At 55.6% G+C, this 23,751-nt stretch overlaps 1 protein-coding gene across 1 annotated transcript in view; it reads right to left on the reverse strand.

Annotated features, from left to right (window-relative positions):
* BCR (breakpoint cluster region) overlaps positions 1-23,751 on the reverse strand; it is an 814,161-nt gene that overhangs the window by 687,179 nt on the left and 103,231 nt on the right. The window contains exons 9-16 of the mRNA XM_011989155.1: positions 16,661-16,782; positions 15,571-15,739; positions 13,462-13,581; positions 12,595-12,670; positions 11,117-11,221; positions 10,321-10,395; positions 7,962-8,059; positions 5,413-5,544 (exon numbers count right to left, since the gene is read on the reverse strand). Of these exons, the coding sequence (XP_011844545.1) occupies positions 5,413-5,544; positions 7,962-8,059; positions 10,321-10,395; positions 11,117-11,221; positions 12,595-12,670; positions 13,462-13,581; positions 15,571-15,739; positions 16,661-16,782 (897 nt within the window). The remainder of the gene's footprint in view (positions 1-5,412; positions 5,545-7,961; positions 8,060-10,320; positions 10,396-11,116; positions 11,222-12,594; positions 12,671-13,461; positions 13,582-15,570; positions 15,740-16,660; positions 16,783-23,751) is intronic.

A 23,751-nucleotide genomic window follows, 5' to 3' on the forward strand; every position in this document is an offset into this window, starting at 1 on the left:
GTCCCAGTTACCTGAAAGGTTAAATACTTGAGCCTGGGGCATCAAGGCTGTGCTGAGTGCGGCTGCACCACTGCACTCCAACCTGGGCGACAGGGCAAGACCCTGTCAAAAAAAAAAAAAAAAGGAACAGGGAAATTGTTTGGGGTGATAGAAATATTCTAAAACTGGATTGTTGGTAAAAGTTGTAGAGCTCTGTAAATTTACTACAAAATCATTCAGTTATAAAAATGGATGCATTTTTGGAGCATCCATGGAAGCACCGCCTCCCGGGTTCACGCCATTCTCCTGCCTCAGCCTCCCAAAGATTACAGGTGCCCGCCACCACACCCAGCTAATTTACTTTATTTTATTTTTTAATAGAGACGGGGTTTCACCATGTTAGCCAGAATGGTCTCGATCTCCTGACCTCATGATCCGCCTGCCTCGGCCTCCCAAACTGCTGGGATTACAGGCGTGAGCCACCGCGCCCGGCCTACTTTAAGTATTTGTAAGTGTGCAGTTCAGTGGCATTAGGCACATTCACGTTGTGCAACCATCACCACTGTCATCTCCAGAACTTTTTTTTCATCATCTCAAACTGAAACACTACACCCATTAAACAATAACTCCCGGGGGCAGGTGCAAAAAGAACAACTCCCCATTCCCCCTGCCCCAGCTCCTGGTAACCTCAAATCTACTTTCTGCCTCTATGGATTTGACTACTCTAGCTACCTCATGTAAGTGGAATCATACAGCATTTGTCTTTTGTGTCTGGTTTATTTCACTTAGCAGCATGTCCTCAGGGCTCACCCATGTTGTAGAATGTGTCAGAATGTCCTTCCTCTTGAAGGCTGAGTAATATTCCATTGTATGGATTGACAGACATGCACCAGCAGGTGGACGTCTGGGTTCTTTCCAGTCTGAGGCTGGCATGGTCAGTGCTGCTGTGCACATGGACATATCCACCCGACTTGGTGTCATCTTTGCATTCACAAGCTGTTGCCAGGCACTTCCATGGGCTCTTGGGGGAACAGGTGCTGCAGAGTGGGCAGTCCAACAGGGAGACTGCCTGAAAATGGGTGGACCTCACTGCATGGTGGGGACTTGAGAGCAGCTGCCAGGGAGGCACCAGGAGGGCCCCAGTCAGACCTGCTGGCTTGTGCCTGGTCAGATGCCCACATAACCTGGGCTGGCAGAGAAGTCTGGGAAACTCCAGCCAGCCAGAGCACCAGCTTCAAATGAAGCAGAGGCTCACTGGCAACAACAAAAATGAACTCTGATGCCCCCACGGGAACGTGAGTTGTGAGCCCAGCAAGACACATAAACAGAGCAGGAGAAATGGGAGAAGACAAAAGTCTATGACTTGATATAATGTTGCCTTCTAAGGAGAACAGACAGGGCTAATGTGATTTAGCAACCTAGAAAATTTGCAAATGAAGAGAGATGCACCTATAATCCTAGCACTTTGTGAGGCCCAGGAGGGTGGATCATTTGAGGTCAGGAGTTCAAGAGGCACCTGACCAATACGGTGAAACCCTGTCTCTACTAAAAACACAAAAAAATTAGTCGGGCATGGTGGCACATGCCTGTAGTCCCAGCTACTTGTTAGGCCAAGGCAGGAGAATCGCTTGAACCTAGGAAGCAGAGATTACAGTAAGCCAATGTCGCACCACTGCACTCCAGCCTGGGGGACAGAGTGAAACTCTGTCTCAAAAAGACAGAAACAACTGAAGGAAGAAATTCCTAATGGCAGCAAGGCTCCAACTTCCCCAGCTCTGCCGGCTGGTGACTCCCTCTTCCATACCCCATCCGATGAATCTTGGATGGATATTGATGCCTTCACCTTGAAAAATCCCTCTCTGAAGATGCAGACTCAATGTCCCTTGCTCTGTGAAGGCATCTCTGTCCCCTGACCTTACTTCCCAAACAACCGTGCCATCTGAGCCAGCAGTCACTCTGGGCCAAAGTCTGCCCCAGCTCTTGGCACATTTGCCACATCCTTCCTTTCCAGCTTCTCTGATCTAGACCATGAAGGCTGGGGACAGGGGTCTTCTCGTTCTTGGGGAGACCCCCAGGCATGGCACACAGGAAGCCTTCCATGACTAGGGTGGCACAGCAGGTTCCTGGTGTCTGAGGATGGACCAGGATGGTCTCGCTCACTCAAATGGCTCATTCAGGGTCGGAGCTGGCTGGGAAAGGACACCTGGCTTGGGTCCTCTTGCACCTGCCCACACACAAGGGCTTTGATTCGTGCTGTCAGTGGCTCTTTTCTGAACTGTGGGCACCACCACAGCTTTGTCCCTGCTGTACTGTGTATCCCCTTGCCTTTCTGGCTCTGAACAAAGCAGCTCACTCATCCTGATTTCTACAGCTCCCACCCCCCACCACCCCCACCCTCATGGAGCCTCTATCGTGCAAGAAGGGAGTTGGGGACCTGGCAAGTCATCCAGGACAGGTATTTGAAAAGCAGGAGCCAAAATCTGAGACTCGGGCAAGTGGTTCCTAAACCCAGCTCATCAGCACCATTAAGGGGAGCAAAAAAACCAGACCGCGCCAAGCCCCCCGCCCAGAAGATCCTGACTCCTGCTGCCCACAGACAGGCGCATGAGCAGCTTTGCTAAGAACTCCTTTCCATCCCAGACCCCTGCCCTTGGGGGAGCCCCTGGGGCCTGCCAGGGGCCTCTGCCCTCATGGTCGGATCTGGACACTCCTGGGATGCTGAGGCTTCTCTACCTGCTGCAACTGCCTCACCTCACGGGAGGGTCTCTCTACTCAACTTCTGAGTCAAGGTGCATAATCAGGGTGGGGGCTGTGGGCCCCTGTAGCGGGCTGCAGAGAGCCAAGCGCCTCCCAGACAGTACAGTGCAGAAGGCAGCTGGTGTCACTGGGAAAAGCCCAGATTCAAAAAGGCTGGGCTCCGGAGTCGTGCACACCCTCTCTCAGGTACCCCTGTGCAGAAAACAGCGTCCACAGGGGAGAAAGAGGCCAGGCTGGTGTCGCAGAACGTCAACGGCATAGTCACCGCCACTCCCCCGACTTCCTTCCTCCTGGGATCCCACAAACAACCCCCCGGCTGGGAGCCTGGAACTCCAGGGACCACAGCAGCCGCCATCTACTTGGCATGAGTCATGAATGCCCTTCACACAGCAATCGGATTCCTTCCTGTCTAGCCATGGTTCCCACCCATCACTCCCACTGACACAGGGACCAGGGGCTGGAGCCGGACAGTGTCTGCTCCATTGCCTCCTCGCAAACGACAACAGATAAGGATAAGAACAGCAGCAAACGCTGACCCCCCACCTGTGAGAGCATGCGTCACTCAACCCTCAGGGTCCATGGCCCCCCACCCCCATTTAAAGGCGAGGAGGCTGGGCGCAGTGGCTCACGCCTATAATCCCAGCACTTTGGGAGGCCGAGGCGGGTGGATCACCAGAGATCAGGAGTTTGAGACCAGCCTGGCCAACATGGCGAAACCCCACCTCTACTAAAAATACAAAAAAATTAGCCAGGCATGGTGGCACGTGCCTGTAAATACAGCTACTCAGGAGGCTGCGGCAGGAGAATCGCTTGAACCCAGGAGGTGGAGGTTGCAGCGAGCTGAGATGGTGCCACTGCACTCCCTGTCTCTTATACACATCTAGATGTGTATAAGAGACAGACCTGGGAGGTTGCAGCGAGCTGAGATCACACCACAGCACTCCGGCCTGGGCAACAAGAGCAAAACTCCAGTCTTAAAAAATAAAAAAATAAAAAAACCTTAGCTGGGCATGGCAGGGCATGTCTGTAATCCCAACGACTTGGGAGGCTAGGGCAGGATTGCTTGAGCTGAGGAGTTTGAGGTTGCAGTGAGCTATGATCCTGCCATTGCACACCAGCCTGGGAGACAGAGCTAGATACTGTCTCAAGAAAACAAACAACAACCACCACCAAAGAAAGCACATGTAGAAAAGACCCTGAGCCGTGACCATCACCCAAACTATGACCATCACTTGACTGATGCTAAAACACTTCGGATCTCAAAGGAGACCAGCACCAAGTACTCCATCAAGAGCTGTGTGGCCCATCTGCATGGTAAAATCTTCCACCATGAGAATCCACACAAAGGCTGGGAGGGTGAACAAGATAGTGCAGTGGGACAGGGACAGGGCAGCTGAGAGCAATTTTTAGTTAATTTATTTTGTTTTAGACAGGCGTCTCACTGTGTTGCCCTGGGTGGTCTTGAATACCTGGGCTCAAGCAATCCTCCTGCCTCAGCCTCCTGAGCAGCTGGATTACAGGCACGTGCTAGAGGAGCCTTTTTGATTTTAAACCTGATCTCGAAGTACAGGGAGCCCCAGGAAGCCCTGAGTCACTGATTTCCCGTGTAAGCTTCCAAGGCAGAAAAACAGCCAGTGGCTGCACCTCCCAAGATGTGGCCAGCAGAAGGGGTGGCAGAAGGGGGTGAAGCCGGCACTTGGTAAAGATTTACTGATCTGAATGAGAATGTGGAACCCATCAGCAAGATGACAAGTTACTCAGGGAAGGGCCACCCTCTCCCTTCATTCTTCCTGGCACTTGGTATTTAACCACAAGAGGATTTTTACTTCCTGCTTAGGGAGGGAGCTGGGGCTTCCTGGGGAGCCCTGTGCTTCCAGGGGCATGTGGAATGCCAGACCCACTCCCTCTAGAGGCCTCTTGTGAAGATGGAAGAGAGAGCTGTAGCCACAACCCACCAATATAATGCACTATAAGGAAAGCGTGACCAGGGCTTCCTCCCAGCTACCCCCGCGGAACTGTGAGGGTGGGAACAGGAGAAACAGGGCATGGGGTGCCTGCTATGATCCTCCAGGAAACACTGGTGGCGGGCTCCCAGGGGCTGGATAAGCTTCTGAAGGACAGAGGGCCCAGGCAGTCTCCTTAAGAACCACGGCCCCCTGCTGGTCCTGTACGGACACATTCTTGGTCCCACCTGGGGGCTTCCAGGCTAGCCTGGGAGGAGACCTGTCTGTGTGCACCCTGTTCAGAGATACAGCTCTACACCCTGGGAACTAGGTCTAGACCACAGATAGCGGATGCCAAACAGGCAGCCTCTGGGACCCCTGTGCTTTTCTAAGAAGACTGGCATAGGATGCGCCAATTTTGGCCCAGGGCACCACCTAGCCTTTGGGTTCTCCTATGGCCAGGCACGAACTGAGGCCCCAGCTGCAAAATCAAGTTGAATGGAAATTCCTTTGGGAATGAGCCGACACAACAGACACGCAGACAGAGAGCAGAACATCAAGACCCATCAAGACACATGCAGGCACCGACTCAGGTCTCCCACAACGGATGTTTCAGAGTCACAGCTGCCCACCCCACCCCACCCTTGGTGCAAGGCCATCTCAATGTCCCCAAGGGCTGCATGAAAAAGGACACCATATATCAGGCAGGGGAGGGTAGAGATGGCCGCCTTACTTGGACCTGGCCCTTCCCCATGAGTCTGTCCGTGCTCTCGCCATCCTCCTTGGGGATCTTCGTCTTGTTGTAACACTTTTCGTAGCACAATATCCTCAGGGTCTGGGAGCCCTCCAGCTCTATCTCAAATTCCTGCAGGCCCGAGGGAGAAGGGAGGAAGTCCAATGTGAACAAACAGGTCAATGTTATAGCTGAAGGGTCCTCTGAACCCAGGCTCTCCCTGTCGCCCTTGCTGGCCCAGGGGGATTGATGCCTGAGACCCTCCTCCCTTAGTCCTGGGACACATGGAAATGTTTCCTGTAAGCATCCCTGGCATGAGACTGTGGCTCAGCCTGGATGCTTCCAGAAGCTCCGACTGCCAGTCAAACCTAATCCAAACTCCTTACACCAGCATCTCAAAGGGTGATCCCCACACCACCTGCCTCACAATCTCCAGGGTGCTTGTTAAAAGATATTTCTACGGGCTGGGCGTGAGGGCTCACACCTGTAATCCCAGCACTTTGCGAGGCCGAGGTGGGCAGATCACTTGAGACCAGGAGTACGAGACTAAGCTAGCCAACGTGGCAAAACCCCATCTCTACTAAAAATACAAAAAGTAGTCGGGTGTGGTGGTGCATGCCTGTAATCCTAGCTACTTGGGAGGCTGAGGCACAAGAATTGCTTGAATCAAGGAGGTGGAGGCTGCAGTGAGCCAAGATCATGCCACTGCATTCCAGCCTGGCCAACAGTGTGAGATTCTTCCTCAAAAAAAAAAAAAAAAAAAAACAAAAAAACCCCCACAACAACAAAAAGTTATTTCTATGGACTCTGAATGATAATGATCTGTCAACATAGGTTCACTTTTTTGGTGATGAGACTGTTCTGTAAGATATTATCACGGTGGATACACGTCATTCTACATTTGTCAAAACCCACAACGTGTAACACCAAGAATGAACCCTATCTAATGTCAACTATGAACTCTGGGTGATAATGATGGGTTAACGCAGGCTCATCAACTGTAACTCACGTCCCACCCTAGGGTGGAATGTCCATAACTGAGGTGGGGGGCAGGGGGTACATGGGAACTCTTTGTTCTTTCTGCTCCATTGTACTGCATACCTAAACCCACTCTTTAAAAAATGAATTCTATCTAAAAGGAAACAAAGAGTGATCCTTGGGGTTGACACAGGAGGGACAGGGACTTGGAGGAAAAACTGCTTCGCTAGCTTTCAAGTTGTCTGCGTGGGTGTGGTGTGAACTCTCTCCTCCACCACCCCGATGGTGCCATTGGTGAATCTGCACTTCACGCCAATGTGTGCGCACGTGTGGCTTCTTGCTGGGGAAATGGAGGAGGATGAGGGAAGAAGAAAGCAGCAGGAATTTCTGAACCTGAATGGAGGAGTGGGTGGGTGGGTGTGTGCGCCAGGAACATGTGAGTGTCCCCAAGCCCAGATCTTCATGGACAGTGAGGGTGGTGGAGGTGATCTGCTGCAATCTAACCCTCATGACTTCATGCCTCCCTGGAGCTTCCGTAGATGCCTGGCACCTGAACCTTTTGCACACTGCCTGGCACCCTCTCTTGTTGTCTCTGCTGGGTCATGGCACTCTTGGTCTCTGCAAAGGCTTCTTCGATGGACCCCATGTGGCTCTTATACCCCCTGTCATCACAGCTGCCACTCAGCCCTTTCTGCTGGGATGTCCAGGTAATTTTCCTGAGCTCCTTGTGCCCTTGTACTATTCAAGCAACATGTCTAAAATGGTCAAAGAGTAGTGGATGCTGAGAAAGGAGACCTGGGTTCCAGCTCCACTGCTCGCTCTACCAGCCTTGTGACCCATGTAGACCAAGCAGCCTGGGGGCTCCTGGCTTCCTCCTTCGCAGGAGCGGGGGTGGGAGGCAGCTCTCTGTAGGCCCAGCTGCCTCTACCTGCATCATCAAGAATGAGACCTTCGAGGTCACAACTGCTGCAGAAGCTGGGAAACGGCACCTCTCATGGATCTGGGACTTAGTCAACACGGGCCTCTCTGCAATCATTCCTCCACTCCCGAAGGGGCAGGGCCAAATGGCTATGTGACTCACACAGCAGCTCTCCAAGGTGGAGGAAGGCACTGTGACACACAGTACAAGCCCAACACCCCGAGACAAGCAAGCAGGACCCTACAGTCCCTGCCCCAGCCCCACAGCAGAGCCCCAGGCTTCCGGAAGCCACGAGGGTCACGGGAGCTCATTCCAACTTCTGCGGAAAAACACTATGGAAACCTACCAAATAAACATAAGCGCTAACAAAGGCAGACAAAAAGCCCTTTTAAGTCTCTTTCCAAACACTTCTCCAGCAAAATAGGCGGCTTCTTTGTGACGAAGGGGGTGGGTAAGGTTTTCAGGAACAGAGATAAAATCTCTTGGACACGTCACCTCCTGGCCCCCCAGGAGATTCCTGGAATTCAGCAGCACTGCCTTCGGGGGAAGCCCTCAGGGAGCCCCTGAAGGTTCAGATTCTCTCCAGTGGGAAACAGCCTGCCCCGGCTGGCAGGCTGGGCCCTCCTCGGCCCTTGTAGAATCAGCTCCTCACCTCGTTCCAGTTTGGCTCAGCTGTGTCCCTGTAGACGCGCGTCTTTGCTTTATTCACAAAATACCCAAAGGAATCCACCTCCAGGGTGCAGTACAGATCTGTGGGGAGAAGGGAATATGGAGAAGGTCACAGCTCCTCTCCACATCACCCACATGGTCTGTAAGAGCAGGTGTTATTTGCAGAATCAGAAAAGAAATACAAAAGTTTTTAACTTTCTTTTTAAAAATTCAACACCTAATGGGGGCCTGGCATGAATACCAGCACCTCACGCGATGCCCCTGCCTGCTCTGTGGCATTTCCCTGGGGGCAGCTGGGAAACAGGACTTCCCACAACATTCGTTCAGTCAGTCAGTCCACAAACCCCAGCTAAAGCCCCTGTGATGAGAAGGCCTCTGCACTAGTGGGGACAGAGAGGTGTACACGCCACCGTTAGTGATGCCACAGCAGAGGCCAGCCGTCCTGGGGGATGTGGGAAGCTCCTGCATCCTACACAGCAGACCCCCCTGCAAGTATTATCGGGCAAAGAGTCAAGGCAAAGGGGACTCCAGGCCACTGTGGGGCACAGGAAGCAGCTCAGTGCTGGGGAAATCGTGGGGTGCAGGAGGAAGGGAAGGAGGCATGGGCTGCAGAAGAGTGGGGCTGGGCTGTAGGCGGTAAGTGGCAGGGTGGGGTTTGTGTTTTAGAAAAACTACCTGAGACGGGGGATGGACAGGCCTGGTGGTGGGGACCCTTTCTGCAGGGATGTCCAGAGCTATGACGACCAGGGAGGAGGCCACAGCCAGGGCCTGGTCAGGCAGCCAGAGACGATCAAGAAGCCTCACTGATGGAGAATGGCATTTAACGGAGGGAGAGCGGACCACGGTTTCTGGCTTGGCCACGGGAATGGATGGTGGTGCCCCTCAACGGGACAGGACAGAAGGGGAACAAGTTTGGGGGCCATGAATAATAGGTTTGGTTTGGGGATGCAAGGTTGAGTGCATGGGGCAAGGAAGAGATAGAAAGAAAAGTAACAGGGAGGCAAGGACAGACAAGTCTGGGACCACGGGGCAGCGTAGGGTGTCACACTGTACTGCTCACAGACAGGACCCGGGAGGAGACACAGGGATGGAGGGAGGTTGATGAAGGAAACACCAGCGTTTATGAGGCAGCCAGAGACAGGCCCAGGGGAAAGATTATGTGTTACAGTGTTATGAAGGTGCAATCTGCATGTCATATAATTCATCCATTCCAAGTGTAGGGTTTAAGGACTTTTAAGAAATTTAAACGCCAGTGCAAACAGCACCACAATCTTTTCACGACTGCTCTGACCTAAAAAGTCCCCTTAGGTTCATCTGCAGTTAGTCCTCTCCTAACCCCATCCCCCAACAATCCCTGGTAAGCTTTCTTCCTCTACATTTTGCTGTTTCTAGGAACTTTTTTTTTTTTTTTTCCTGAAGCGGAGGCTCCCTCTGAAGCCCAGGCTGGAATGCAGTGGCACAAGCTCGGCTCACTGCAACCTCCGCCTCCCAGGTTCAAGCGATTCTCTTGCCTCAGCCTCCCAAGTAGTTAGGATTACAGGCGCCCACCACCTTGCCTGGCTAATCTTTGTATTTTTAGTAGACATGGGGTTTCAACATGTTGGTCAGGCTGGTCTCGAACTCCGGATCTCAAGTGATCCACCTGCCTCAGCCTCCCAAAGTGCTGGGATTACAGGTGTGAGTCACCACGCCTGGCATCTTTGTATTTTTAGTAGACACAGAATTTCATCATGTTGGTCGGGCTGGTCTCCAACTCCTGAGCTCAAGTGATCCCCATGCCTCAGCCTCCCAAATTGCTGGGATTACAGGCATGAGCCACCACGCCTGGCCTCTAGAAACTTACACAGTGCAACTGACGTGTTACCAGCCTTTACTGTTCTGACAGCTCCAGTAACTGGGGGAGACCCCCACTTAGAGGAGAAGGAAAAAAAGCGTATTATCCATCCAGCTCGACAGAGCAGCCAAATCTGCTCTGCCGTGGGGTGAAGCTGCACTGCTGACAGCCCTCCTGGCTTGGACCCAAGACTCTTAGGCCCCCCAGGGGATGTCTGTCAAACTCCTTCCCAAACCCCTGCGATTACACGATCCACCTGCAGGGGGCAGCTCACCAGCTCCCAGGATCTGAGACAGGCTAGGGAGAGGGCAGAGGCCACTGCGGGAAAAACAATTCCACACCCAGAAGGCATCAACAAGCACAAACAGTCCACAGCAGCCAGGGGTCAAAGGTGTCCCGTGGTCATCTGAACAATCTCCCTGTTTCCCCACACCCTGCCCGATGAGTCCTTCCTGGGTGGAGGCCCTGGCTCGGCCGCTGCAACCTTCCTCCCCATACCAGTACTTACTTGAACTCTGCTTAAATCCAGTGGCTGAGTGGACGATGACATTCAGAAACCCATAGAGCCCCGGAGACTCATCATCTGCGCAAGAGACCAAAGAGGTGAGCTTCTGTTGTCCCGGGAAAGGGAGGCAGGTGACAAGCTAACTAACTCTGCTTCAGAATCAACCATCCGGTGGACACCACGTGGCTGCCATCTGCCCAGCACAAGGCAAGCCAGTGTCATGGGCCAAAAACATACCCATCATGATCTCTGTCTTGGGGACCTCAGGATTCAGTTGGTTTCACAACACAGGCAAACCAGTGACCCAAAGTGTAATAAGGTTCCAAGGACAGCAGAGGGGGTCGGGGTGACGTGGGATGTGAGTGGGGTGTGTGTGGACACATGTGCATAGCATATGCTGTATGTGTGACTGAGCATACGTGCAACAGTGAATGCAAAACTCAGCTTGACCAAAAGTGCCAGCTGGCAGGTAGCTGGAGGAGAGGAGGGCTGGGAGGACGGCAGTGGGGCCGGATCTAAGGCACACAGCATCTGAGGAGCATCTGCTGCAGCCTCCTGACTAGGAATAGAAGCTGTGCATCTCCTCAACCACCCAGCAGCAGCCACTCAGGGAGAAACTGCTCCTAACCCACCTCGTCCACTCCTGGGTGGAGACAAGAGGCCCTAATAAGCACAGCTCTTCCTTCTGAATCAAAGTCCACTAGTCCCAACAAAAGTGCTAACAGGAAGGGGGGATCAGCCTTTGGACCAGCTGCCTGCCCTCCCTACGGGTGCCCTGTACACAGGAGGGTGGGCCCACCTTCCTTGTTGATGGTCAGCGGAATGCTGTGGACGGTCTGGAGTTTCACACACGAGTTGGTCAGCATCTGCAGCTCCACAGACGTCAGAGAGAAGCTTTTGAAACCTGGGAGGTTGGAAAAGAGGTGCACCAACTGGTCAGTCTGCTCCTTGACCCTCTGGCCCCTCCCGCTGGACCCACCACACCCTGGGGAAGGGGCATGGCAAGAACTGGTGCCACGGCTTGGGGGCTCAGGAGAGGGCACTCGGCTCCCAAGTGCAGTGCTGGTCTGGCAGCAGAGCGAGGTGTGGCCTTGGAGAGCCCAGGCCTGCAGAAGTCTTAGCATGAGACTTAAAAACACACACGTCCCACGCTACCTATGCACAGCCACGCGGCAGGTCTGAGAATGAGCGGCTGGACTGGGAGCACCTCCCTGTGAGGTCTCCCAGACAGCAGCATGGCTCTGCCCCTCCTCTGCTAACACAGGCCCTGTTTCTCCACCAGGTGAGGAAAAGGGGCTTATTTCTGGGCATAATGCTGAACAGGCTACAGAGGCTGCCACTCTGGAAATGGCTGGGGCTCCCATGTTATGACAGGAAACCCTGGGACACAAGCACTGGCAGGGCTGCCCGGAGATCCGTGTTCCTCCAGGCCACGGTGGCATTGGGGGCCGAGATGTGGCTCTGCACAGGTGAGAATAATGAGCCTGAGGGCGCAGGAGGTCAGGCCAGGCCAGAGAAATGCAGAGCCCCAGCCCAACATCCCTGTGAAATACGCTGCTTTGCAGGAGATGGCCCACAGCTGTGGGAGGACCAGGCCACCTGGATGCAGTGCTCAGCCCAGCTCCCCCTGCAAGAGGGACAGTGGCACACAAGAGTCCCAGTGGGAAGACCTTGGTAAGGATGGCATGTGAATCCCAAACCTCCAAGGAGGGAACCGGGTCTGCCTTCCCCACTGACACTGCCAGGCAGGAGCCGAAGGAAGGAGCACCCTGACAGAGGGAAGTGCCCAGAGAAGGAAGGGGCTGCCCCAGACAGGAGGGAGTGCCCCTGTGCTGAGAGCTAGCCACCCTGGCCATATCAACAGGGCAGTGGGGCCAGCACACTGTGGCTGCCCAAGTGGGCCGGGAGCAGATGAGGGGAAATGGGGTGGTGGCAGGGTCCCAGAAAGGCCTAGGGGGCAGGCCAGGGGTGGGGTGTATGGGCAGCGGGCTGGGGGCGGATGGCAGGGGTGTGTGTAGGGGTGGGTGTGGAATCAGGAAAGGGCCTGGGGAAGGGGGATCACAGGGCAGTGGGGAAATGAGTGCCCAGGGGATGGGGGCAGGATAGGCAGGCGGGGAGACAAGAGGCCTGGGGGCCTATCAGGGCGGCTATCTCCAATGCAACACTTCACTTGGATAAAACCCCTCAAAATAAAAAAGAAGGTTTAAAATCACAGGAGCTGCCAGCCTGGCCCTAATGTTTTGAAGCCCAGACCTTCTCGGGACAGAGGATACTCACACTTCTTCTGCTGCTCCCGGATGTTCTCCCTCCACTCTGCACGCTCATAGTCAGAGGAGATCAGGAACGTGTAACTCTAGGGTGGGCGAGAAGAACACACCCAGTTATCTCCACCCTGGCTACGCAAATGCCTGGTAGGCCCAGGGCACCTTAGAGCACACAACTCATCCCTCCAGCTGGCTGGAGCCCCGTGGCCAGGTGTGCTCACGGCCTGGCATGTCGCTTCCGGTACTCCCTACCCTTCCTGCCAGCTGGATGCCACAGCACCCGTGGCACAAGCTCTCACCTGAACCACATGGGTCAGGGTGTGATGCTGGCAGAGGGGCACAGCTTAGGGACATGGAGGTGACCAGGTGGGATCTGCAGAGGTGAAGATTAATCCAGACCTGACCTCCTGCATTCAACCCACAAGCCCCACCAGCAGAGCCCACCAGCAGCCTCTCCCGGCCAGGCTAGAAAACAAGCCATTCTGGATGTTGACAGATACGTGTTGACAGGAGGGAGAGGCCCAGGTTACAGATGGCAGCAGGAGCCAGACTCAGGACAGAAAATGCGTCTCTGGCCCTCAAGGTCCCGGGACAGCATCCCTGTACCAAGGGCCAGGTCTGCACCTGCTAGGCTCCCCTGCCCTATACCCTCCCTGGAGACCCTGCCCACTCCCAGTTGTGGAAGCTGAGCCAGCTGCCACTCAACCTGGGGGCTACGGCCCAAAGCCCCAGACAAGGGAAAGAGTATGCTTGCATGCACCATGCTGGACAAGCCTCTCTCAGTGTGGGGTGCGTCCAAGTGAAAACGCGCTGCCATGAGGCAGTCAGGAGCCCATCCCAGGCCGGGAGAGCAGGAGGGGCCAGCACAGCAGGCACTCACCTTGCCATTGCGGCTGTGCACCCTGAAGGCCATGCTGGGAGACATGAGCAGCAGCAGCGACTCCTGCTCCGACAGCTTCTTCTTCAGCCTCTCCGTGGCCTTGCTGCCCTTGTTCGCCCTCTGCGGGGAGATGCCACAGCCTCACCTTCCCATTCCAGCACCCCACACAACCCACTCCCACTCCATCCATCCCCACCCACTAGCTGCATTCAGCCTGCACAGGGCGAGAATCTCATCTCTCCACTCAGCACAGCCCAGGGCCCCAGACCGCAGTTGCTGGTGGCCTTTGGAGGACAGAAACAGTCTTTTTACAGGGTCAAGGCATGGCACAAGCTGCAGGACATGCTCAGTAAACCTTTTTTGTAGGAATTAAGTCTTTCCTCTCAAAAGGGCGGAGAGAAGAGACTTTTACAAACATCCCTGCCTTTCATTTTCCCAAATTCAGACAATGTCCAGGAGGCCGTTGTGACCTAAAGGGTCCCTCACCCCCTTCCTAACCCAACTAGGTTTCAGCATCGGGCCCCCTGGGCACGTTTGTGGAGGTCTCAGCAGAAGGCCAGACGACTGTCAACAGAACCTGGATGGGAAGGCCCTTCCTACGCTGAGCTGCGTGTTTCACTCTAGAAGCCACTATCCCTGGGGAGGAGAAAACTGTGCTGCCTGTCACCAGGTAGGGCCCCATCCTATCCCATCCCCCAAAGAGCTGAACATGGAGAATGCAACAGTAACAGTCAATAGGCCTCAGCTGCCCTGAGCACTGGCTCCCACTCTGCGTGGGGACACCCTACCTTGGAGGTCACAGTCTCACAACGATGAACAATAGAATGTTCACCCCAGTCTCGAAGCTCCCTGTGTTCCTAAGTGTGCTGGGTTTGGGTACAGCAGGCTGGGCAGCTGGGCAAGGGCTGAGGAACTCCTGTCCTGCTGCATCCACCCTACCTGGGCATCCCTGGACCCAGGCCTAATCTTCTTGCCACCCGCTTCCTCTGGCCTGGCTAACCTTTGATTAAGGGGCTCATCCTCGCCATTTTTACAGTCTTCAAACATCTCTGGGAAAAACCAAGCGCCAGTAGTCCTGAACACCTGGCGGGGTGGAACTCTCACCCGGGCCTGGCCCACATCAGGGTCGCTTGTATGGGGGACAGCCAGCACCTCCCCCAGCCCTGCATCCTGGACTACTCCAAGCCCTCCACTGTCTGGCTGTGACTTTCTCTCTGGTGACTTGGTACTTCACCCGTGTAATGGAACCACACAGCAAAGGACGCAGCCTGGGTATCAGGAGACCACACACTCGAACAGCTCAAGCCCGTGGCCAGAGGTGAGAACCCAGAAGCCTCTCTCCCGCCCAGCTGACTGAGCTCCCGCGTTCCTGCTGCTTCCTTAAAAGGACCATCCAGGCATTTGCCTGTGAACTTAAAAGGGATCACACCCTGTTCCATTATAAATACTGCTGGCTGTCATGTGCACGCTCTCTCTCTCTGACTCTTCATTTCTGCCTTGTGTGACCCAGGGACAGAAGACTGCCCTCCCTACTCATGGCACCTCCTTGTCCAAAACCTGTAGGTGAAATCTCTGAACTTGTTTCGTATTGCGGTGGTGTGGTTCTGAAAAACTAGGAGGTGTTGGCTGAGGTTAAGTTTTCCCCGGGCATGCCAGTGAAAACACAAAATCAGGCTCCCAGTGCCACAGCAATGGTCAGGCAGGTGTAAACTGGACCCAGTTTAAACTTGCCAGTATAAACAAGTTTCTCTCGAGAGGGACCCCCGGTCACAGGTCGGACAACTAAGTATGAGGCGGTCCACCAGGTGCAGGAAGTATCCCGTGAAAGGCACATTGTAGAGACCACGACCAGTTCCCTTCGTTTTTCTGGAGGGCTGGATTGGCAGCCGCTCTGGTATGGGGCTCCCCACTGAGCTGGGGGTTCTCAGAACAACTGGGCACCTACCTGTGCCCAGATGCCAGCCCTCCCAGAGCTGAGAGCTTAGAGGGGTCCCAGAGACCAGACCTGGGACCCAGAGGCCTGATGGAGAAAGCACCCACTGGCCGGGTGCGGGGGCTGCTGCCCATTCAGACCACACCGAACCCGGCCCTCGCTCCCCTGGCGTGCACCTTCTCTCTCTGGATGTCACTCTTGATCTGGGAGATCTTGATCTTCAAAGCATCCAGCTCCTCGTCCGGCACCAGGGGAATGTTGGGCACTGCCTCCGATTCGTCCACCATCTGGAAGCTGAGATCCGTGAGCGGAATGTACCACTTGCAGTCATACTGCTGGGTTTTGCTGGGGATGGGGAGAGAAGAACGTTCACATGCACCGGCTGCCTTCCGTGGTTGATGTCACTGCTGTCAAGAGGCCAAGAGCCCATGTTCCTGGCCATACATGGTTTACCTGACCCAAAACCCAGCACGTGTTCCATGGAACAGACTGGGATGAGGCCACTGGCAGGCGCTGGGATTCCTGGGAACTGGGATTCCTGGGAACAGACACTCTGAACATGTGACCACAGGCCCCAGGCATCTCAGGAGTCTAGATCCACCTTATCCTGAGCTGGCCCTAAGGTTGCAGGCTCATGTGGGAGCACATCAAGGCTGCACAATGACAGGACAGGACTGAAATCCACCCCTAGGGCCGCAGAGTTTGAGGGACTACAGATCTAGCTGGTCATCCCCTCACCTGACAGAAGGGGGAACTAAGGCTGTCCTCTGAGTTGACTGATTAAACCCACTCAGCAGGGAAACGGCAGGATGCAGGGAAGAGCCCCGTGCTGGTCCTTCCCAACATGGCCCTCTTTGCTCCATTCCAACCTGGTGCAACCTGGGTGAATCCAATCCCTGGAGGGAGGAGGGGAATGTGTGCAGGCCTGTGCCGAGAATAACTTAGAAGCCACCACCAGGCTCAGGGAGACAAGGGGCAGTCACCACCCAGCACTGCCTGCAGCCCCTGACCTCACGCTTCCCGGATAGGTCCCAAGGTAACCTTTCTGCAGTGGTGCCGGAAGCCATGGTCGGGTTTACCCCTCACTACGGGAGTCAAAGCTGGTCACCATGATGCCTGATGACGTCTCCAGATTGCTAGTGACAATCTTTAACCTTGAGCCCGGCATTGTGCTCAAGTGGAGACGGAATGTAAAGAGAGGGCCCTCCATGTCCTGCAGCGTCAGGGGGAGGTCACCGCCGGGATGGGGGCCACATCGTCACTCACCCTCCACTCTGCTTCTTGAGCTTGGTGCAGAGAAGCAGGTCGGTGAAGAGGAAGACGTGGCGCAGCTTGCGGGCCCCCTCCACCAGCTCCACCATGAAGCTGTCCTTCAGCAGCTGCCGGTGCTGTGGGCACAGGGAAGGCGGGGTCAGGGCAGCCTGGGGTGATGGGTGAGGTGTGCTCGGCCCTCCCAGCCCAGCAGGAGCAGGCTGACCCAGAGACTTTCTCTCCCTGGGAAGATTTCCCTCCCTCCACATCTGACCGTCACACCCACTTTCCAGAACGTTTTGTTCATCTCACAGTCCTGCTAACAGATCAGGGCTTATGTGTAACTTCTTTGTTCAGCAAATTTCCCAATCCCTCCTGTGTGTTCCACCTTTGGAAGAGGGTGGGAGGGTGGGGGAGATGGGGAGGTAACGGCTGTGGGTCTGGAAGGGCACAGAGCCAAGCAAACAGTCTGCTGTGAAGATGGGTGATGGGAGGGCCTGCTTTAAACAGGGAAGCTGGTGGCAGTGGAGAGCCAGAATGGCAACAAGCCAGCTATGCCAGGAGCAGGTATTTCTGTAGAGGGACCATCGCAGGCACAGGCCCCTGTGGTGGGAAGAGATTGGTGCTCGAGGTAAAGATGGGGCAGTATGGTCTATGGGTGGAGATGGGCCCAGTGCACTCTGAAAAGTGGCAGCCCTCAAGGTCATGGCAAGGGTTGGGCCTGGTTCTGAGGGCAGCAGGAACTGGGGGTCTCACATCTGGAACTCCTAGTCCTCCCAACTAGCAGGATGGATAGGGTCCCCGGTGTGCAGGGGCTGCACCTCTGACACCTGCCTGGATACCTGCGGCCTCAGAAGGGTTAAAGCAGAGTGCAGGTGGGCAGCACAGGGCAGGGGGCATAGGCTAATAAGCCACGTGCCCTTCTGCATCTTGGTCTGCATCTGAAAGGCAAGGGTAGGTCCTTCTTGCTCAAGGGGCTGCTGAATGGCCATGTCCAGGTAAGTCACCCATGTCTGGCACCTCACAGGGTTGGGCGCTGTGCCGAGGGTACAGGGATAGGATGAGAGGCTGTCGCAGCAAGCCTTCCCCATGTTGGGACCAGTGCACGAGCACATCGCCTGAATTATTTGATCCAGTCCCTACAACAGGCTTAGGCAGGTCCTTCAGGAGAAAACTTAGCTTCAGCGAGGTACACCCTCTGTTTCAGGCAGCGCAGAAAGCGAGGGGCAACATTCACAGGTCTCCACCCTCAGGAGCCCACAACCTCGTGGGAGAGAGACCAAGTGTTTAGTGGGCACCCAGCCCACGGGGTCTCAGGGAAGGCTCACAGGGGAGGCACATACAACAGAGGGTGTGAAAACCCAGTGTCTCCCCGCAGGGGGTGCACCTGTCCCCACCTCGAGAAGTGAGGAGGCCCTGTACTCTCAGGGAGCCAGGCTGGTCCTAGAGTCAGACCAGGGGCCTCGCCCTGCTGTCAGCTGCCACCTGAGGTTCTTCTCCGGGAGCCTCTGTCTCTCTGAACTTCCCCGATTCTGGGGCCGGAGGCAGCAGAGCTCCCCACTGGCAAGTACCGCCTGGGCCAGACCTCCAACACTCTTGGGGTGGAGGCTTCATGTCACCATCATAAGCAGCTTGGCTCACGACAGCCAGCTGGCTCTTGTGAGGGGGAACCAATGACTTACGCAGGGGCCGCTGGTGCCCATAAGTGGAAGGGTAGGAAGACTGCCGGCGTGCCAAGGCCATGACTCATCGGCACTCACCCATACCCCGCCTGCCGCCTGGTGACAGCACCCACGGGAAGCAAGAAACTGCATGTGCACCTGGAGAAACATCATGTAGAGCTGGAGCGCTGAAGCCAGGTAACCCAAACTGCTGCGTCTGCAGCGGGGACCAGGTCTGGGTAGGGTCCCAGGACACTGAGGTCCCTCTTGGCAGGGACACAGCAAACAGCCTCCTGGCCAAGGAGGAGGGGTCTCAGGCGCCTTCCCTCTGGGGGCAGTGGCGGGGCTGGATGGCAGGCTTCTCCATACAAAGGCACTGAGCTTCTCGCCATCACCAGCAGAGGGCACCCCATGCTCAGCTCAGAAGCCGCAGACCCAGCTCACTCTGCCTGCGGGCTAGAAATGCAGCTCCCTCTCCAGCAGTGGCTCCCCACAACTCACCTCTGGGGCACCCTCGGCCTTCGGCAAGGCCAGTGAGTGTCACACTGGGTGCCTGTAGCACCCACATGCCAGCATGCCACATTGAGAGGACACAGGCTTGACTGTGGGGAGGATGTGGTCCCACTGGGGTGCGAGCTGCAGGCCTGGGAGGCTCGGACAGTGGACTCAGCTGGTTCTGGGCTACTCTTTTGATGCTGCCACAGCCTCCCCAAACCCCCACCCACCTGTGCAACTCTCATCTGAGAGAAGCCCAAAAGCCACAGGCACCCCAGCATGTCACAGCATCTTAGGCCCTGCTCTGCAGTCCCTGTCACCTGGCCCCTGCCCTCCCAGCCCACACAGCACCAGCGCATAGCTGGCAGGCCCACATGGTGTGGCGTATGTCACTCCCTGCCCAGATGTCCCTCTCAGAAGCGCTCAGCAACTTGGTCCCCGGCCTGGAATACAGGACAGTTGGCCTTGAAATCAGCACAGGCTTCCCACATAGCCCACCCGAGTCATCCTCCAGGGCACACGGCAAGGGTGGGCCGGGGTCACAATCCTGACTGCATCCCAAAGCTGGCATAAGGCCATGTGGCTAGAAACCACTGTCCCCAATGCTCAGCATCTCACCTAGGGCAAACACTCCCAGCTGGAGCTGTGGGACAGAGAGGGCCAGGACCTCAACGGCCCAGGACAGGGACAGCACCACACTTTGGAGAGCTGGCTTGCTGGCGCTGTGGGAGCCTGTGTGTGAGAAGGGCACAGGGGAAGATCCTATGTGTTCTGTGTCTGCGTCTCTGTGTGTCCCTTTGTGCATCTCCATGTCTCTGGGTGTGTTCATTCTCGTGTGAGTGTGAGCGCCTGAGCGTGTCCTTGTGCATGGAACCCCACACAGGCCTGTGGCCTGGGTAGGTGTGTGCCCGTGTGTCTCACTGTGTGTGTCTCCATGTTTCTATGTGAGTGTATTTCCAGGCAAGGGCAGGTCCCTGTGCGTGTCAGGCCTGTGTGTGTCCTGGTGCAAGTAACCCCGTGTGGGCGTGGGTCCCCGTGTGTGCTGCAGGGCAGGGCAGGGCAGTGGGACAGCAGGCCCCAGCTGGCAGGACAACACTCCCCTTGGGGAGCCCCCCAACATCCCAGGTGGGAAACACCAGCTGGAAGAAATACCACCTGTCTCCGTGAACAACTAAAATCATCATCCCCACAGGAGCCCCCAGAAAGCAAGGGCGGCCAGGACAGCCTGCATCTTCACTGTCCCTGGCCTTCAGGAAGGCCAGTCTGGAAGAAGCACACTGTTAAGACTGAAAGTTTCTGTCCCCCTCAGAATTCATGCTGAGGCCCTAACTCCAACGGGCTGGTATCTGGAGGTGGGGCCTTTGCAAGGTGAGTAGGTATAGACGAACCCACAGGATGGGGTGAGTGTCCCCATAAGAAGAAGAAAGACAGGTCCTTTTCTCTCTCCATGTCCACTCCCAGGAAGGTCATGTGAGGATACAGGGGGATGGCAGCCATGTTTCTTACTGCCCTCACCAGAACCTGACCCTGCTGGCACCCTGGCCCTGGATCTCCAGCCTCCAGAACTGTGAGAGGTAAAGGCCTGTGTGTGGGCCTCCCAGCAGACAGTGCTTTGTTACAGCAGCCTGAACCGACCAAGACATGCTCCAGCAATCAGAGACCACGGCTCCATGGAGATGCTGGAAATCTTCCCCAGGTACAAGAACTGCAGTTTGATCATCAACAAATCAGCAGGGCCTTGACTGGTGGGACAAGGAAAAGTTGCCAAAGATGCCCACGTAGCAGCTGAGAAAGTGGAGAAGGAAGACGGCCCAAGTGAAGACCAAGGTGGAGCTGTCAGCTGCTGGCTGGTGGGGGGGGCCCTGAAGGCAGCCAGTGGCCTCAGCCCCCACTACCCTGCCCCCAGAGCAAAGCGCACACCCCTGGAGACCTGGCTGAGTGCCACTGAACTGGCTGCCACTGCCTGTCAGTGGCCCTGTCTATGCAGAGATGTGGCAGAGGGACCAGGAGCAACGAGGGTCACCAGGCAGGCCAATACACACTGCAGCCGAGAATGAGGTCAAGGGTCCTGCTCATCTTTCCCTCCCTCTCACTTGCTCTTGACTTGCCCTCCCTGCAGACTCTCTGGTCCCCAGGAAAGCCTCCCATGGCCAATCTGGCCCAGAAAGTTTCCTATGCCCTGAGAAACCCTATGCCAGGTAGAGGATAGGGTGGGGCCTGGAAAGAACAATGCTGGCTGATAGCCACAGTCAGGGTGGCTGGTAGCAGCTAGTATTTGCTGAGCTCTTTCTGGGTGCCAAGAAGGTGTGAAAAGAGCATGACGTAAAACATCTCATCTCACTCCACAGAACCCTCCCATGCAGCAGGCTCCAGCTTCACCACTGCCTGGAGAAGAAACAGCTCAGAGGTAAGCAATGTGCCCACGCTCCTGGAAGGAATTAGAACTTGGCCCAGACAAGTCGAGAACCCAAGCTTTGTTTGCCAATGTTTATGAAGGGCCCAGAAAGGCCTAGCCCTCGACATAGGCACTAGCCTTGCCATTACAGCTTCTGTTTGGTGTCCAGTGGAGCTGAGAACCCCACCCATCCCGTCTTCACCTCTGGGGTGGGCACCTCCCTCTCCGTAGCACCCCTGCAAACTTTGCCAACAGGTTCTGGCTTCTCCAACAGTTTTCCAACTCTTTTTTTTTTTTTGAGACGGAATTTCACTCTGTTGCCCAGGCTGGAGTACAGAGTGCAATGGCGTGATCTCGGCTCATGGCCACCTACACCTCACAGGTTCAAGCAATTCTCCTATCTCAGCCTCCCGAGTAGCTGGGATTATAGGCACGTGCCACCACGCCCGATTAATTTTTGCATTTTTAGTGGAGACGGGGTTTCACCATGTTGGCCAGACTGGTCTCGAACTCCTAACCTCAAGTGATCCACCCGCCCTGGCCTCCCAAAGTGCTGGGATTACAGGTGTGAGCCACCATGCCCAGCCTGCTCTCCAGCTCCTTAATCATCAACTTAAAAACCTTGGTTCTCCTCTGCCCGAGGCTCACCATCTCTCAGCCTCAAGCCTGCACTGGTGGTACTTCCCTGCTCTAGGGCCTTCCTGCAGCTCCCGTTTGGACTGCTGCCGGTGTTCTTCCTACAAGAGGGGCCTCTGGGATCCCAGGCAGAGAAAGGGTATTGGAGGTCATTGCCTGGCTGGCTCTTGGGAAACAAAACATCCAAACTGGATCATCCACTATGCTGCGGAGCCCAAGCCGAGGGGGTGCTGAGCAGCACATGGTGCCAAGGCTCTGAGGAGACAGACAGGCAACCACGTGGGAAGTCACCCAGTAGTGGGGATCGGTTATCTAACTGTGAAGTTAATTCAGCTAAACAAATGAGCGCCACCCACCAGCCCTCAGAACCCAGGCCTGGAAAGAAACTGTGCCTGCGGGATCCTCTGATCCTGTTATTTTGGGGAGGCTAAGGAGGGCATTCTCCTGGCAGCACCTGTGGCTCATGGCCCCCAGGTGTGCTTGGGCCAGGATGCTGGGAAGCCGGAGCACCTGCTGGCCACCATTCAGCATCAGGGAGCCACCTGGAATGCAGCCCAAAGTCACTCTTCCCCAAAAAGCACAGCCCTGGAGCCGTGCGATGTGGCTGAAAAGGGCCATGAGATTATAAGAGCCACAGTGAGGGTCTGGGGCTGGGGTGGCTGACCCTGCACAGGGCTCACATCTGGGCCTCTCCTCAATGCCAGACTTGCCCAGGCTCAGCAGGTAGCAATGGGCCGCCTCCCAGGAGGCCCAGTAGTTACTGCAAGAGAACCTCGAAACACCCAGGCCGACAGAGGCAGCTTTCCTCTTGACATCAAATGCCAGGGAAGCCAGAAACAGCCCCAACCCCTTGACGCACTCCCAGCAGCAGTAGCAGCAGCAGGGAATGGGGTAGTGTGCAGAGCTGAAAGGGACATCTCCTCCTCTTTCCTACCTCCAGGTAGTGCAGGCACAAGAGGATGGGTGGAAACGTCCTATTGGCTCACAGAGGAGTAAGGGAACCAGAGTAACACACCCGAGGGGCAGACAGGTGACAAGGGGGCCTGTGGCCTCACTCGCATCCTGGCTTAGCTACTTAGTGGCTGTGTGACTGTGGGCAAGACCCTCAACCTCTCTGAGTCGCAGTTTCCTCATCTGTAAAAGGGAGATCACCTCTGACCCCAGAGTTGTCATGAGATCTCAGAGGCACGGTTCCTTTCTCCCTTTGAGAACTTGACACTCCATGGCATGTACCAAACTAAGAGATGGGCAGAAGAGAAAAGCTCAGGCCCCATCCCTGGTTGCAAATTCTAAGAGGAAGTAGCCTGGAGCTCCTGCCCCCCTTTCCTGGCTAGTGACGTCAGGGGAGCTTGCCCGTCACCTCCAACACAGATGGCGGCATGCAGGCAGGTCACCACCCCTCACTTTCATAAAGTCCCTCTCAGGCTGTGAAACCTTTTCAGTCTCAACACCTAGTGGAGGGGCCACGGACCCTGCATCATTGCCCTCAGAGAGCCCGGGCACCCAGGGAAGCAAAAGGGTGTCCCCAAATCAGTACACTGTTAGCAGTGAGCGAGAGCGGAACCTGACGGGGCTTCGCCCATCTGGCATCTTTCTGCATCAAGGACTGCAAACCCATTGGGGAGTGCCAGAGGATACTGAGGAGCATGTCCAGGCTTGGAGTGCCCAACTGATTAGCAGCATCTGCCCCAGCAATGGCAGAGGCTGGGGCACAGCACAGGCATCTGTCTATCATCCTGGCTTAGCCACCATCAAGCCACCTCCCTTAACATGCCTCGGATAGAAAGCTCTGAATGAAGGGGTGCTGGTCAGACTCACAGTGACTTTTCTAGAGTCATTAGTCCTCCATCTTGCTTTGCAGTTGAGGCACCCAGGTGACCCCTCCTCTATGAGCAAATGCCCCTCCACCAGGGTGAGGT

This window comes from Mandrillus leucophaeus, unplaced genomic scaffold (genome assembly GCF_000951045.1).
Source record: "Mandrillus leucophaeus isolate KB7577 unplaced genomic scaffold, Mleu.le_1.0 Scaffold349, whole genome shotgun sequence".
Lineage (NCBI taxonomy): Eukaryota > Metazoa > Chordata > Mammalia > Primates > Cercopithecidae > Mandrillus > Mandrillus leucophaeus.